The sequence below is a fragment of the Vanellus vanellus genome (genome assembly GCF_965231255.1).
Source record: "Vanellus vanellus genome assembly, chromosome: 19".
Lineage (NCBI taxonomy): Eukaryota > Metazoa > Chordata > Aves > Charadriiformes > Charadriidae > Vanellus > Vanellus vanellus.
The window spans coordinates 8,989,745-9,004,584 of NC_138924.1; the positions used below are offsets into that span (position 1 = coordinate 8,989,745).

The 14,840-nt window shown below is 55.5% G+C and overlaps 3 protein-coding genes across 3 annotated transcripts in view; 2 read left to right on the forward strand and 1 right to left on the reverse strand.

Moving 5' to 3' along the window:
- Positions 1-115: 115 nt before the first annotated feature.
- GEMIN4 (gem nuclear organelle associated protein 4) lies at positions 116-3,432 on the forward strand (the record flags this gene model as incomplete). Its single annotated transcript, XM_082492938.1, has 1 exon — positions 116-3,432. A coding segment is annotated over one exon (3,216 nt), but the record flags the coding sequence as incomplete, so codon positions are not given.
- Positions 3,433-5,585: 2,153 nt separating this feature from the next.
- TLCD3A (TLC domain containing 3A) lies at positions 5,586-9,857 on the reverse strand. The gene is made up of 5 exons (XM_082492877.1): positions 9,678-9,857; positions 9,018-9,101; positions 6,725-6,938; positions 6,447-6,542; positions 5,586-5,953 (listed from the first exon to the last, which is right to left on the reverse strand). Exons 1-5 carry the CDS (start codon positions 9,797-9,799, stop codon positions 5,684-5,686), a joined length of 786 nt encoding a protein of 261 aa, XP_082349003.1. The 5' UTR covers positions 9,800-9,857; the 3' UTR covers positions 5,586-5,683.
- A 254-nt stretch (positions 9,858-10,111) lies between these two features.
- Positions 10,112-14,840, forward strand: part of VPS53 (VPS53 subunit of GARP complex) — a gene marked incomplete at its 5' end in the record, with an annotated part of 70,246 nt that continues 65,517 nt past the window's right edge. Inside the window, 3 exons of the mRNA XM_082493082.1 lie at positions 10,112-10,195; positions 12,998-13,078; positions 14,218-14,267. Coding sequence (XP_082349208.1) covers positions 10,112-10,195; positions 12,998-13,078; positions 14,218-14,267 — 215 coding nt within the window. The remainder of the gene's footprint in view (positions 10,196-12,997; positions 13,079-14,217; positions 14,268-14,840) is intronic.

Below are 14,840 nucleotides of genomic sequence, written 5' to 3' on the forward strand. Positions count from 1 at the left end.
GCGCGCCAAGCTGTGGGGTCCGCCACGCCGCCGACATGGAACCCGGTGGGTGCGGGAACGGGGGGAGCGGGGTCGGGGCGGGGGGGAGCGGGGCCGGGCCGGGCCGAGGTAACGGTGTCTCCGCGCAGGGTCGTGGGGCGTGTGCGAGGAGACGGCCATCCTGCAGGGCGGGTTCCTGCTGGCCGCCCGGCTGACCCAGCCGCGGCCGCTGCGGGAGCTGCGCAAAGCCGACTGGCCACGCGTAGGACCCCCCATCACCGACGCCCTGCGGGAGATCGGGGCCCGCTGCCCTTCGCCGCTGCAGCACAGTCTCTGGAAGAAGGAGGCTGTGGCCATCGTCTGGGCTAAAGTCCTTCTGCCGTGCCTGCCAGCCACCTCGCTGGACCAGGGATGGAGGGAGGATGACTTCTTCTCCTTGGGTAGGATGATCCCTGATGTTAACCGCACCGTCCTCTTTGAGCTGGTCAAGGCCCTTGATGCTCCCCGGCTCTTTGTGCAGCTGCTGCTGGCGCTGCCCCAAGATGTGTGCCAGAGCGAGCTGGAGCACTTGGTGGAGTATGTTGCCAGTGAGACATCCCCGTCGGACATCAGGTTCTTCTTGGACGTGTGGTGGGAGGTGATGAAACACAAGGAAGGGCAGGAAGATGCAACAGTCTCTATGTTCAGCACTCTCATACGTCAGCACGGGTGTGAGGCCTCTCTGGATGATGGTCTCCAGCCCCCAAAGAGGTTCAAGGGCGACTCTGGCTCTCTGAATGACCCCCCTGCTGCCACCAGCCTGCTCATGGTCCTGATAGAGGGGTTAAAGGAAACTTACCAGAGCATTGCCCTGCCCCGCGTGAAGTGCTATGCCTTGGCCAACCTGGTGGAGCTGCTGTCCGTGTTTACAGAGCTAGAGCCAGAGGACAGCCCGCTCCCTATTGCAGAGTACCTGGACAAGGTCACCTCTGTGGTCAGCCTCTGGACCAGTGACACTGAAAGCCAGTTCCACCACAGGGGGCTGGACGAGAAGCTGAAGGAAGCAGAGAGAAGCATGAGCCTCTTGCCCATGGCCAAGCTCTCTCATGACGAGCTCTTTGTTGGCTTGGGCTTTCTCTGCAGCTTGTTGCATGGCTGGGGAGAGGAGCTGCAGGGCACCCTGAACAGCTCTGAGGAGCTCTGCTATGAGAGCTACCGGCTCCTGGACACTCTTACCACTTTCGGGAAGAACCTGGTTTGCTTCTCAGAGACAAGAGACCTGGGTGAGGATGAGACATGCCTAGTGTTAGAGCTGACACAGATCACCAAAGGCTTTCTAAAGGAGATCAGCGCCAGCCTGAAGAGCAAGGATTTGGACACCAGCCTTGTATCTTTGGTTGCCATGACAATCATTGAGCAAAAACTGGAGCGGCACATGGAGATGTGCTCCGTTTTTGCTTCTGAAAAGACCTGGGCCTTTTCAAAGGACTGGGTTGACTCCCTTGTGAAAAACAAAGATCTCTTCCAGAAACCGGAGCTAGTTTTAAAATTGCTGGAGACGCTGGTGAACTTTGCCACGTCCCGCCAAGACAAGGAGGCCCAAGAGCTGCAGATGCAAGTGACCAAAGCCATTGTGGAGTGTTACACTGAACTTTTGTTAATTGACAAAAACAAAGTAATCTCAGGTGTCCTGGCATCCTGGGGCGGGCCAGGTCTGTCCCTGAACTTGCAGGTTATCCTGGAGGGGTTCCAGGAAGATCTGAATGTGACTTTCAACCAGATCACGAAGAGTGTGTCTGATCAAGGCCTGACCAGGGCTGTGGCTTCTGTGGCCAGGCTCATGCTGCTGTACCCTGAGGCCACGGTGAAGCAGGTTTGTAATCTTGCTGTAGTCAATCTAGGAGCGCACCAGTTCCTTGCACAAATCCTCTGCTCCTTCCCAGCACTGAGCTTTCTGGAGACCCACAACGATCCAGGCAGACCATGCAGCCTGGTGGTGAGGTGTCTGGAGGAGGCAGTATGGGGGAAGCTTTCCACTGCGAGGGAAGAGGAACAGTTCCTTGAGTTCCTGGCGTTTCTCATGCAGCCAAGCTCAGCTGCCCCACTTGTGTCACCTGCAGAAGTGACCAAAGCCTTTGTCCTTCCCTACTTGAAATCAAACTCTGCTCAAATTGAGCTAAGCTTGCAGATCCTCAGTAAGGTTTTGGGTATACAGTCCTGTTCAGAAGAGCACTGGATCAAGTCCTGTCACCCATTCCCACTTCTTCTTAGCCTCTGCAAGCTTCTGGATGGTTACACAAAGTACTGGTGTCAACCTAGGGACCAGCTCTTCCCTTCACTGGAGACCAAAGACCTGCTGCTGAACATCCTCTGCCAGCTCTGTGAGGTGGTGAGACCAGAAACTGCCCCCTCTCCTGCACTGTGGGTCCAGTCACTGGCTTGGCTTCACAGGAAGGTGGCATCACTGGATTGGACCATCGGTCTCCGGCTGAAGAAGCTTTACGGAGACCACTTCAAGAACGAGGTCCCGGCAACGCTGTTTGAGATCTGCACACTTCCTGAGGATGAGTGGACGTCCCAGCATTTGCCAGCTTATGGCCCGGGCAGCGGGCTCCTGGCCTGGATGGAGTGCTGCTGCGTGTCCACAGTGCTCAGGGAGACAATGCTGACGCTCCTCACGGTCAACGTGGACAACCCTGAAGAAGTGAATCTCTTCAGCAAAGGGTTCCTGGTGGCCCTTATACAGGTCCTCCCTTGGTGCAGCCACAGTGAGTGGAAGAGGCTCATGCATGTGGTTGAAAACCTGCTGCAGAGGCAAGTCCTGCACGTGCCGTACACGTTAGAGTATGTGCAGTACATGCCCTTGCTCAACCTCCGTCCGTTTGCTTGCTACCTGCAGTTCTCCGTGCTCTTCCTGCGGGGATTCCAGCTCCTCTGCAGCTCCAGCTGTTCCACCTGGCTGCCGGCAGAAGCTTGGCTTCACGTGGTCCAGCTGTACTGCAGCAGCATGACGGACCTGCTGGGCTCTGTCAAGAGCACTGCAGGGCCCCCCTTGCACCCCACCGAGAACAGGACCTTCGTGCAGGAGGTGTCTTTCATCTGCATCCAGATGTTCTGCCACCTGCTGCACATTGCTGCCATGCTGCCAGACATGGAGTGCAGCGAGCCGCTGGTGGTGGTGGCTTTGGAGATCCTGTCGCAGTACGAGACGTTCAGCAGCGCCGACACGTCCCCCAGCAACACACTGCGGAGAGCCAACGAGAGGCACTTCCTGGAGTCCATCACGGACAACCTCAGTGACAAGGCGCTGCGTGGCACCCTCCTACAGAAGCTCAGCAAGCTGGGAGCCCTCTCGGCTGGGGAGACGGCTTGAGGAGCTGGAGAGAGCAACGGAGGAGAGCACTGACCCTGCCTCAGGGGACCCCTGACGTGGAAAGCTGTAAGATCTGTAATAAACCCTATCTGGTTTTCGTTCTTGAACTTATTTCTCACCCGCTGTGTTTTCTTCCAAACTGTCTGAGCAGGGAAGAGACTGTAAAAGACGGGTAGGAACAGCCATGCTAATTTTCCAGCGGGAATAGCTGTGCAAATAGCTGTTCCTGAGCCCAGCTGCCAGTCCCGTGGCTCCAGCCTTGCCTGCTGGCGGTTTGGAGTTAGAGAGAGCCTGGCAGCCTCTGGCATCAGGGAAATCATTTCCCTCCAGCTTCCCTGCTGCCAGCCCTCTCCTAGTCCTGGGCAGATTGCTGGGTTCACCACGTGGAAGCAAGTCGGGTGAGTTCAGGACAGGCAGGTGCCTTTGGAAATAAATATGTGTGCGTTGCTCCTGCCCGGAGGCGGGGGTGCAGCGGTTACCCCGTGTGTTAACACCCCCCACCCAGAAATGAATGGCACGTGGGAGAGACATCCAGTGGTGTGACTCAGAAAGGAAATCTTTATTGGTCTCCTGATAGGTGCAGTAGTAAATTGGGCAGTGTTAGTGCAAACTGAGATGCCTCATTGGCTTTTTTTTTTTTTTTTTGTCCTTACATAAGGCACATTATTTGCAATTAAAACAGCGAGATAGAAACATCTGTAACGGGCAGCAAGCTGTTTATAGCATCAGCTGGTCTCGATCGTTAATGTAACAGTAGTGTTTCTGCAGTAACCGATTGCGTGTTGGAAGAGGCCCTTTTATTTTAGTCTTTTCAGAATACAGCTGTGGCTGGGACAAGATCCGACACCCAAAAGAACGGGGTCCTCGGCCCTTCCAGCCGTTGTTTTTAGACAGAATGAAAGGCACAGAGTGGCCACAGCTCTCCAGGCACGGGTGGCTACAGGGGGGGTGCTGGGGCCACGCTGGTGCAGTGCCTGCCCTGGAGCAGGGGGACCACGGGCGAGCGCAGGAGGCTGCAGGGAGGAGGCGGCTGCCCTGGTTTGTGCTGGCTGCAGGGAAGGAACTGGACTGCTGCTGTCTGACTTGCACACACCCATGAGGCTTGTGAAGCCCACAGCGTAGGGCGAGCCGGGAAGCCTGTCCCCATTTTGATGTGACTGAGGGTGGAAATGGGCTGCAGTGACAACGGACACAGCTCAGTGCCCTGCCCTGGGGTTGCTGGTTCCTCCTGCGCTGTCCCAGTTCCCTCCCTGGCAGACCTCGCCTCATGGGGGAGTGGGATGGGGCAGGAGAGATGGACCATATGACAAGCTCAGGCTGTACCGGTACCCATGGGGTGGGAGCACAGGGCAGGGTGTGCCATTTGGGCTTTCACATACCTGCTGGGGGGAATGTGGGGCAAATAAAAGCAGCTGCAGTTAGGGGAAAGGGTTGAAAGTGCATCCCCTGCCAATGAAGGGCTCTGCATAGCGCCCAGAGATGGGGACTTAGCAGTCTCCTGAACCCATCCTGCCCTGCTGGCATTGCTCTGAGACAGTGCAACCATTCCTCTATCCTGGCATGAGCTTCTCTCCCCTGCTGGGGCCACCGGAGTCCCCCTAGCGCAGGACTGTCAGTTGCAGACACCAGACAGTTGTAGTGAAAAGCACCTTTACATTAAGTGGAAGTCTGGAAGTCTTAAATGAGTTTGAGTCCAGCAGCAGTGGGAGGTGAGAGGCTGAATGCAGCTGTAGTGTAGAAGCAAAGGGCGTAATGGTCAGGAACGGGCTGTGCAGAACCGTGCCGCAGCCCTGCAGCCTGGCTCTGCTCTCGGCTGGAGGCTGTAAACCCGAGCTGGAGGAGCGAGTCAGGGCTGTGGCAGGTCCAGCACACAGCTCCCCCAGTCTCCGGTGCTGCTGCATGGGGCTGGGCACGCTCCGGCATCGCCTCCGGGCTGCAGGCTTCTTTGCGCAGCGCTTGGTGCCGGGTGTCTGGTGTCAGCCCTGAAAGATGCGGGGGGGGGTTGTGACAAACCCCTCTCGTGTAACCGTTAGTTTGGTGCTGCAGTGTTGAATCCCAGAAGGAATGTTGTACTTATGGGCAGACCTCCTCCTCGCTGGCTCCTGCCCCGGCTCCCACGGGTGGGAGGACACAAGGCACTGGCGCGGCATGGGAAGAAAGTCTTCCTAGCCCAGGCTGGCGCTGCTTGGCACAGCGGTGGAGACGGCGAGGCTGCTTCCAGCTAAAACAGCCCAGCGGTATCACTGCTTCCAACACTCTGCTTCCACGATGGTCCCCGCAGCGCTGGCATTGAAGGTGGAAGAGCTGGGGGGGGGGAGGGTTGCCCCCGTGCTTGGCTGCCGCTGCCGGCCGTTATCTGCTTTTGTCGGCAGGCGAGCTGCCGTAGAGTCGGGCGGCTTTGCGGCAGATGAGCCTGAACCAGTAGAGCTGGGGGGCGATGAGGGAGGCATTGGCTATGTTGCAGTGCAGGGGGATGCGGAAAGGCACCATGTAAACAGGGATTCCCACCTGCCTGGCGTAGGCCGCGTACATGAAGGGGAAGAGGAGAATACGGCAGAGGAAGAAGGTCACCAGGATGAGGATCCCGTTCACCTTGTGCAGGAGCGTGTCCTGCATTTTGAGCTGGGGAAAGGAAGAAGGCGGACGTGGGGTGAGCAGAACCTCATCACTCCTCGGGCACTGACTGTGCTGGGAGCACGGAGCCCAGACCCCAGCAGGCGTGGATGCAGGGAGCATTTTGGAGGGAGGAGGAAAGCAGGGTGGGAAGGAATGGAGGAGGAGGGGAGGCGTGGGGACCAGAGGGCCGGTGCAGGGGGGAGGTACAGACAGGAGGGGGCAGCACCAGGACACGGCACAGCTCCCAGTTTGGGGATGCCACTGAGCATGCTGCTTACTGGGGAAAGGGTTAGGAACCTAACTGGAGGAAGGAAGCGCTCTGGGGGAGCTTGGGGTTACAGTGTGGGGCTGTCCCCCTCCAAGACCTCCCCCAGCCCCTGGGACCCCCAGCCCAGCTGCTGTGTGAACAGGGGCTGATGGAGAAGGGCAGCCTGGGGTGGGGAAGGGGTGCGAGGTGCTGGGGGGTTCCCAGACCTGAGCCCTGTCCCTCCTCACCTACCTGCATGAGGATTTTTCCCAGTGATACGAACGGCGTGCTCAGCTCTGCTATGAAGATGCAGCCCACGAAGAAGTCCCCCAGCTCTCCCCTGAAGTGCTGCAAATAAAGTCACCGGTGAGTATGGGGACCTCCTGGAGAGGTGGCCAGGAGCTAACGCTGAGCATCTCCAGGGGGTCGCGGGCTCCTGCTTTGCCAGACACAACCTTGATTGTGAGCCCTTGCAGCCACGCAGGGCTCCTCGCGGGCTGGGTTTATTAGCAGCCATGCCCAGCCCTTACCTGGGTGATGGGAGTGAGCACGACGAGGATGAAGAGGTGGTGGGTCACCATCAGCCGCTCCTGCAGGAGGAAGCTCCGCACGCTGGCCAGCGAGTGCTTCTTCTCCGCAACTCCCCTATCCTGGCTCTTGTGCCAGTGGCAGAGGTACATGACGTAAATGTCATAGGTCATGTAGGGAACGAGGACCCAGATGTACTCTACAGCGAGCCAGTGCCTGGGGGAGGAGCAGCACACACAGGGGCATCACAAAGGCTCTGAGCACCTTGCGATGCTCTAAAAGGTGGGAGAGAGTCTTTAGGTCTGAAAGGGAAGGAGCGGGTTTTGAAGCTGATGGTAAGCTGAGAGGTGTCAAACTTTAACTTGATTCGGCTCAACAGAGAAAAGGTACCTGGTACGCGTGGAGGACGCCTCCTCGGCGCTGCCCCCGCTTCACGCTTGGCTGTGCCAGGCACCGAGCTCGGCCCAGCCAAGCACAAACACGGCGCTAAAGGGAGGATCTTGATTAGCCCTCCAGCCGGGTGTTTGCCGTGCGGGCCAGGGGCACAGCGCCGCTCGGGATCCAGCACTAATCTGACACCTTTGCAGCAGGTAATCTTCTCCCCTAAACCCCAGGACACCCAGAGCTGATGCTTGGTAGGAGAAAAGCTCCAAGACTGCGTCCTTTCTGCCTTCCGCACCATTTCAGCTGGCTGCCTAACCCGGGAAGCATTTGGAAAGCACCCGGAGAGCTCAGAGTTGCCTGGCATGGACTTCGGAGAGTGAAGTTCAAAATATCTAATATAGGCAATAAACTCCCGCGAGACATTTGTCTGTTGGGAAATAATTGCAGGCAGTTGCCTGTTCCCAAAGCATGTCGGAATCCTGGTTGCACAACCCGGGCAGCAGCAAGCCCCGCTCTGCAGGGACACCAGGCTCCTTAAGAAGTCCCGAGTGAAATCACACTGATAAAAAAAAAAAAACAAACAAAACACCAAAACCAAAACACCCCCCTACACTGCTGCTTAAAGAAATGTAGCTTGAGGCCCAAATAAATCTGCTTTTGCTCTCCTGCCATCTCGAGAAAGAATTTGTTGCGTGTGTCCCTATTCCAGATAAAAAGATGTAAGTGATGTAAAGCAGGGAGGGGAAGTGACCAGCTATTGTTTTTGCAAAACTTGCCCAGGGCTTTGGAGGGCAATTATAGTCCCAGCAATATAATGATTGTCTGCCTGTGTAAATAAATTGGCAAATTTTACTGCAACCTTTGTGGTGCTTCCTGGCTCTCTGTCTTGCTGTCATTCCCCGAGGCTTTCCCTGCTGAGCACTGGGCTGTATTTCCTCCAGATTCAAAGAAAATCTAGGTCTCTGGCCACAAAGTGTTCGCGTTGAGCTGTTGGCCTTGAGAGCACCCAGGCAAGCACACAGCTCCAGGGAGGAGGAGGGCTGCCGGCAGCGCCCTGTCGTCTGCCCTCTCTATACAGCAGATACTTTATTTTAGAGCAAAAATGTAACTCATTAGACTGCCTGGGTTAAGCAGGACCGAGCAATTTGGATAGATGCCACTATCTAGAGCAAGGTAGAACATTTCACATCTGTGTATTAAAGGCAAGTCTGCAATGACCGAGAGGGCAGCCCTCCCTAAAAATCACCCTACAATCCGGTGCGTGACGGTCAAATTCCAGCTAAGTGTAATTATATTCTTCCCTCCTACAATTTTCTCTGCTGATCTGGATAATAGCTCTGTTTTTAAGTCTTCTGACCCAGATTGTGCTATCACTCCTGCCGAGAGCCACTTCTGGGGCAGTTTATCTCGGAGCATTGAGGACAAGGCGATGTGATTTTTCCTTCAGAGCAAACTCCATACTGATTTTTCTCATTTCTGGCCTCCTTCAGAATCTGTTTGGCAGGCAGAAGGTGATGCACCTCTAAAATCAGTTCTCGCTAGGTCTGCTTGACTCATTAGCCATTTCGGAATCCACCGAGGGGTCTCCCTGCCCCTTTAGAAGTGACGATGTCTTTATTTTTTGCTCGTCTATAGGCCCATGTTACACCCATCCTCAGGGCTGAGACGCTCCGTGCTGGCAGAGCAGCCCGAGGTCTGAGCACACTGAACAAGCCAGCGCCTTTCAAGGGGTGTCCGGCCAGCGCATTGCCCAACCCGTCACCCGAAGTGGAGGAAAGAGGAACATGAAACTGGTTTTCCTCTCCCCTTTGTACATGCAAGCCTTTGGCATGAAATACTCCAGCTGCAAGCTGGCTGGCCACAGCCTCCGCCTGCTCCGGACAAGGCAGCAAGGCTCCGGGACAGGATTACCTGTCGTACACCACGTTCTTGCAGTTAAGGACGACCGTGATCCCTGACACCGTTGCCATCGTGGCTTGGACTGTTGACACCAACCTGAAACCGAGAGGAGAGAAACAGGTCACCCCAAATGTCACCCCAGAAGGGCCGAGGAGGGAGGTGGTGGCCTCAGCGCAGTTGCACCAGGAGAGCTGTTGGCACTTCGACGCCTACGCCGTGCACGTCCCGAAAGCCTTGTCATGGCGAGGAGGTGCTCTGCCCCCGCGCCCCGGCGGCGTGGGATGCGGCTGGGGCGGCTGTGCCAGGCGCTGCCACCTGGGGACACGGCGGGGGGGAGTGTGTTTCCAGGTCTCGTCCCTTCCACCCCCGTGGACCAGCGGTAACCCTGCCCGGTTCCCCGGGAGCAGAGGGAGGGCTGCACCGGAGCATCCCTGCTTCGCAAACGGGTACCTGCCACGGCGGGGGGGTACGGGCGGGCAAGGGCTGCCCACGCGTGGGGGGCTGTGCCTGCCCACGGCCCCCGCTCCCCTCGCGGGGGGTCGGGGTACCCCCCGGTTGCAGGCTCCCAGTCACCGGGGCTCGGTGCTCTTGTCCCCCCCGGATTGCTCCGGCTCTCGCTCCCGGCCCCCGCCCGCCACGGTCCGGGTCGCCTCCCGCCGGTCCCGCCCGTACCTGCCGCTGAGGAGGATGCGGTCCTTGAGGCTCCATCCCGGGGCGGCACAGCGCAGCAACCGGATGCAGAGGACGAAGAGCCCCGGGAAGAAGGCGGAGGCGAGGGCCAGCGTCCGCCACATGGGGACGACCGCCGCCGCGCTGCCAACAGCGGGCCGGCCCGGCTCGGCACGACACGGCACGACACGACACGACACAGACCAGCCCCGCCGCTCCCGCTCCCGCCGCCGAGACGCGCCCCGCACCGCCGGGCGGCAGGCCCCGCCCCTCCTGCCGCAGACCCCGCCCCTCCTGCCGCAGACCCCGCCCCCGAGCGCATCGCTCATGGAAAGCCCCGCCCCTCTCTCAAGGCCCCGCCCCTACGGCCGGCGCCGGGAGGGGGTGTGTCCTCCCGCATCCCGGCGTGCCCCGCGGCCCGGAAGCGGTGCGCCGCCATGGAGGAGGACGAGCCGGAGCTGGCGGCCGGGCTGGAGGCGGCGCTGGAGCTGGCACCCTCCGTGCAGGCCGCCATCGAGCAGGTGCGCCGGGGCGGCCTGCTGCGGGGCCGGGCGGGGGCCGGCTGGGCCCCGGGGTGCGGCAGGACCCGGCCGGTGTGGAGCCGGGTGTGGTCGCGGCCCGGTGCCCGGTCTGTGAGGGCCCCGGCGGGCTCTGCCGGGCGTGGGGCCGGCCGTGTCCCCCCAGCGGGCTCCGGGCCTTCCGCTGCTGGGTCCCGGAAAGCCCCGAGCTGGCTGTGCTTGGAGGCGGGTGCGGTCCGGGCGCCTGGCGTGGGGGGTGATCCCCTCCAGCCCCGGAGCGGGCGGGCTCTGTCGGTGTCCCGGGGCTGCGCTGGCCGCCCGGCCGGGTCCTCCGGGTCACGTTAGTGCTGGGGGGTTGTGACCTTCCGCCGCGGTGCGGGGGCTGGGCCTGCGGCTGGCCGCAGCTGAGCATATCTCATCTGATCGCTTCCCCATCGCTGAGGAACTCGGGGCACACCTGTTCTCTCTCCTCTAATTGAGTCCTTGGTGCTTGGTATGTAAATCATCTTAATGGAGCCAAATGGCCTGTGACTCGCTTGCACTCAGGATAATCTAAATGCCTTGGCTTGACTTTTGAGATCAATATATTACATTCCAGGACAAGTCCTTCAATGTTCCCTAAAACCCTCTGTGACACTTGGAGTCTTACTTTTGTCCATGAGGAACCAGGGTAAAATCATGTGTCTGTTGGAATCTGACTGAGCTTGCGCTGACCTCAGCCAACTCTTCTGCCTGAAGAGCTCTTTCTGGTAGTAGAAGCCTGTGGACAGCAACAGGAGCCGTCTCTCAAAGTATCACTCAAAAAAGTTTTCTCACTTTCTTGAGTGTTGAGGCCTGTGGATCACTTTTGGTGGCTCTCCCCAAAGATCTAGGGCAGACCCATGGTAGCTGGCACAGCACCTCAAGTGAGCCCAGCACCAGAAGGTGAGGAAGGTAGCACAGTTTCTCTGTGGGTGCTGTGCCAGCTTTGGAATATTACTGCTCCAAAGAAAGACACCCCACAGACCCATCTTTGCATGGGGTTGGCACAGCTGGCAGTAAACCATTGAGCCATTTTTGCTGAAATCTTGAGAATTGATAAATTAAATGCCAGCTTCTAAAGGAGACCCGAAACTTGTCCAGAAGAGGAATCCTCTGTGCTTTCCAGAGCCCATATGTTTGAAAGCCAAAAAAGGCTGGTGTGATTTCTAACATTGTACAACCAAAGAGAGTTACCTAATGATAAATCACAAAATGTCTCTTCAAGGTAAAACATGTCTTTTGGAGTCAGTCTTGATTTGAGGTTTTGAGCAGTGCAAACTGTATTCCTGGCTGAGTTATTTTAACGGGTAATAAGGCTGCAGGCAGATACTCGCGTCCTGAGCAAGGGGAGGTGTCGAGGATGACGCTGCCTCCTGCTTTTCATTGCTTCCTCACTGGCGTTTACCAACCCAATAATCCTGTTGTTCCTGTGAGTGATCCTTAATCAACTTTGGGCAGAACTGGCTCAACTGACTTCTGCCCGCGGTGGGGTGGGGAGCACGCGCAGACTGGTGCCCCCCAAAAGGAGGGGTAGTCATTTCTGGTTAATGGGCTGTGACAGAGACCTAGGAGCAGCCAGGTCAGCTGGTACAGCTGCCTGCAGCATTGATCGCTATCTGCGGTTTGTGAGTGGAGTTCCTGACTAGCCTTTATGTTCCTTCCATCCCGCCCCTTGTTTCAGCTGCTCCTAATGCTTGTGGAGATTTGGGATTAATTGAACCTGCAGGAGCTGTGAGCCCAGAGCAGGACAGGCTGGTTGTGATGCTGCAGTTGTGCTAATGGACTAACATCAGAGCAGCTTCCTCACCTGGGCACGACCTCAGGTGTATTTAACTGCCGCCTGCTTCTCCTTGGCCACAGGAGTAGCTTTGGGAAAGCTGTTGGAGTGGTCTGTTTCAGGGCGAAGTTGCTCTTGTTTAAACAGTCTCACAAAACCACTGCTTTTATGCTGCAAAATGTGTAAAAACATTGTAAATGCTGCATGTGACCAGGGTGATGTGCAGAGGTGATGCTGTGGTGTGAGCTAGGCAGGGTTTTGATGGTGGAGTGCAGAGCTGATGGCTGTATAAATATGGAATGAATATGGTAACAGAGAAGGGAACGTAGCATATTTTAGTCTGTGGGGACAAAAAGCGAAGCCTGGCAGCTGCATTTGCATCATTTGAGCTACTTCTGAGGAGAGATGAGATGTTTGCACCACAGCTGCTCTTTTCCCTTTCCTGTGGGTAGGAAGAATCATCCAGCAGATTCTATTTCTCTCCCTCTTTTTCATGTGAAAGTGGCAAACCCAAGCCTACAGAGAACTTTTCTTAATTCATCATGTTTCCTATTACATGGCTGTGAGGAGCAAATCCTCCATCTCTCACCGCAGGGCCTTGCAGAGCCCAGGCAAAGACAAGGGCAACGCCTCAGCAGGGGGTTTCCTTTCCAGATAACAGCAAAAGCATCAGTGTGGTTTGGGATGTATAATTAATGGCTTGTGTGTCTCCAGAATTCTTCGTCCGTGATCGGTTGTGCTTGGGCTGTACATGGAAGCATGCATGTCTATTATCTGTGTTTATCCAGGCTGATATCCACAGGAATTTTAATAGGTCCAAGACCTCCAGAGCACGTCCTGCTTTACTCCTGGGCGGACCGCTCTCTGTGCATGCTTGTTAGAACAATGCTGTGAAACACAATCGGAAGGGGGTGCTGAAGTAATTAGAAACAGCAGATACTGTGTAAAGTTTCAGATATTAACTGTGATGTATTGTTGACTGTATTTGTTTTCCTCCCTCTCTTCAGGTATTTCCCAGCCAAGATCCACTGGACAGAGCAGATTTCAACGCTGTGGAGTATATTAATACTCTCTTTCCCACTGAGCAAGTAAGTAGTGCTCAAAGCATGTCCCTCGGTGCGAGGGGTAGCCTAATAGTAAGGGACTGAAGGCATGTTTAAACAAGCCATTTCTTTTAAACAGTAACACGGGTAGCATGACTGTAACAATAATCACTTCTTAAATTCGCATCTCATGAGGCTCACTGTCATTATGGAGTTTCTTTCCATCCAAAGTGCTGCTGCATTAAAAGTCCTGCTTTGATCTGTAGAAAGAAATTAGTTTTCTATATAGAGGTTTCTCTTGCAGTAAATTTCATAACTTGCCATGTATTCATCACTGGTAAATCCTCGGGGGTTTAGCCAAATAAGGCAGGTGTTGCCTGTGAAACGTCACTAGAGAGTCATCCATGTTTGAAACCTATTGTTTCTTTTGAGATGTAATGAATGAGATCGCCCTGGGCTCATATCCGTACTTTGTCTTCCCTAAATCAGCCCCAGGGGCTGTTTTGGACTAAACTATTGCCAAGAGGAGATGTTTCTGCAGCTGAAGACTGGGTTCTGAGGCTGCTGCAGCATTTACTGTCTTTCAGATCCTCTGCAGCACTGGCTTTTCTGGCTTGCAGCTGGTTCTAGTCAGTTTGCTGGTGGTGCTGGCTTGGCATTTTCTCCCTTTGCCATTAGCGTAGAGCTATTTCCCCTGCAATACCCCCGCTGCAGCTCCGGCAGCACCCAGGCCTCCTCCACCCTAGCGTGCTGGGTGTCCGTGCTGGGTGTCCGGGCTCTGCAGGAGGGTCTCTGGCCGGGGAAGGCGATGGCTCTGTCCCCATTGCCCACTGGAGGTCACTGTCACCACGGCGTTTCGGGAGCAGCTCTGCTGAGGAGGCAGGGCTCGGGGCACCCTGCTTGCTGGGGGCTGGGTGGGAAGCGGGGAGCCTCTGGGACCTGCAGGGCTGCACCCTGGCCTGCCCTGGCTTTTGCTGCTCTTCCTTATGTGACCTGAGGAGCTGCTGAGTTGCTAAGTGTGTCTCAGTTCCTCCATCTGTAAAACAAAGTCATCGCTCTCCTCTGTGTGAAGTGCCACACGAGAGAAAGTGTTGGGTATCACAGCTGATGTGTATCACAGTAAAAGGTTCCCCAGTTCACTTCTCGTGGTTTTTTTTTTTTGTTTGTTTTTTTTCATGTTGTAGTCTTTGGCCAACATCGATGAAGTTGTGAACAAAATCAGATTGAAAATAAGGTAAATATTTCTCCGTTTCACTGCATCTCGGGTGGCGAGGAGTCTGGTTGTCACTGAGGCTTCATAAATACAGTCTTTGTGCTACAGCTGATAGGAATAAATTTGCTGTAAAGGCGTGAATAGGGTCGGTCTCCAGTCTCATAGCGAGACAGATGAAAATGGCTCACTGTAATTACAATTCTTTTTTTATACTTTGCCCCATTGTATAATATGTGCTTTCCAGGTTATTTTAGCTGATGGGTTGCGAAGTAGAGCTTTGAGAAAACAATAAACTAAGAATCAACGAGTACCAAATTTTAGTACGGTTTGAAGGCAGAGAAAAAACTACCCAGAAGATTGGGTTGCTGAGAATTTATTCTGTTTGTGAGGTCAAAGTAGCAATTGTAAAAACTCATTATGTATTTTTTTTGTTGTCATTATTGGTACTAAAAGTACAAAATAAATGTAAGCGTGCTGGAAATACTTGAATTTTCTGTGCAGTCTGGCATTACTAACCTGAAGTGATTGAGACAGCACTTTAATATGTGGAAATGGAAATGGGTAAGGGAAAGCTGACAATATTGCATAAGGGAA

Bases quoted from the DNA above. Each gene is read 5' to 3' on its own strand.
- TLCD3A (XM_082492877.1), bottom strand. From the start codon at position 9,799: ATGTGGCGGACGCTGGCCCTCGCCTCCGCCTTCTTCCCGGGGCTCTTC. The intron at 6,543-6,724 runs GTAAGGGCTGGG...CTTTATTTGCAG, and splicing joins TGCTCACTCCCATCACCCAG to CACTTCAGGGGAGAGCTGGG. The intron at 5,954-6,446 runs GTAGGTGAGGAG...TCCTTTCCCCAG, and splicing joins TGGGAAAAATCCTCATGCAG to CTCAAAATGCAGGACACGCT.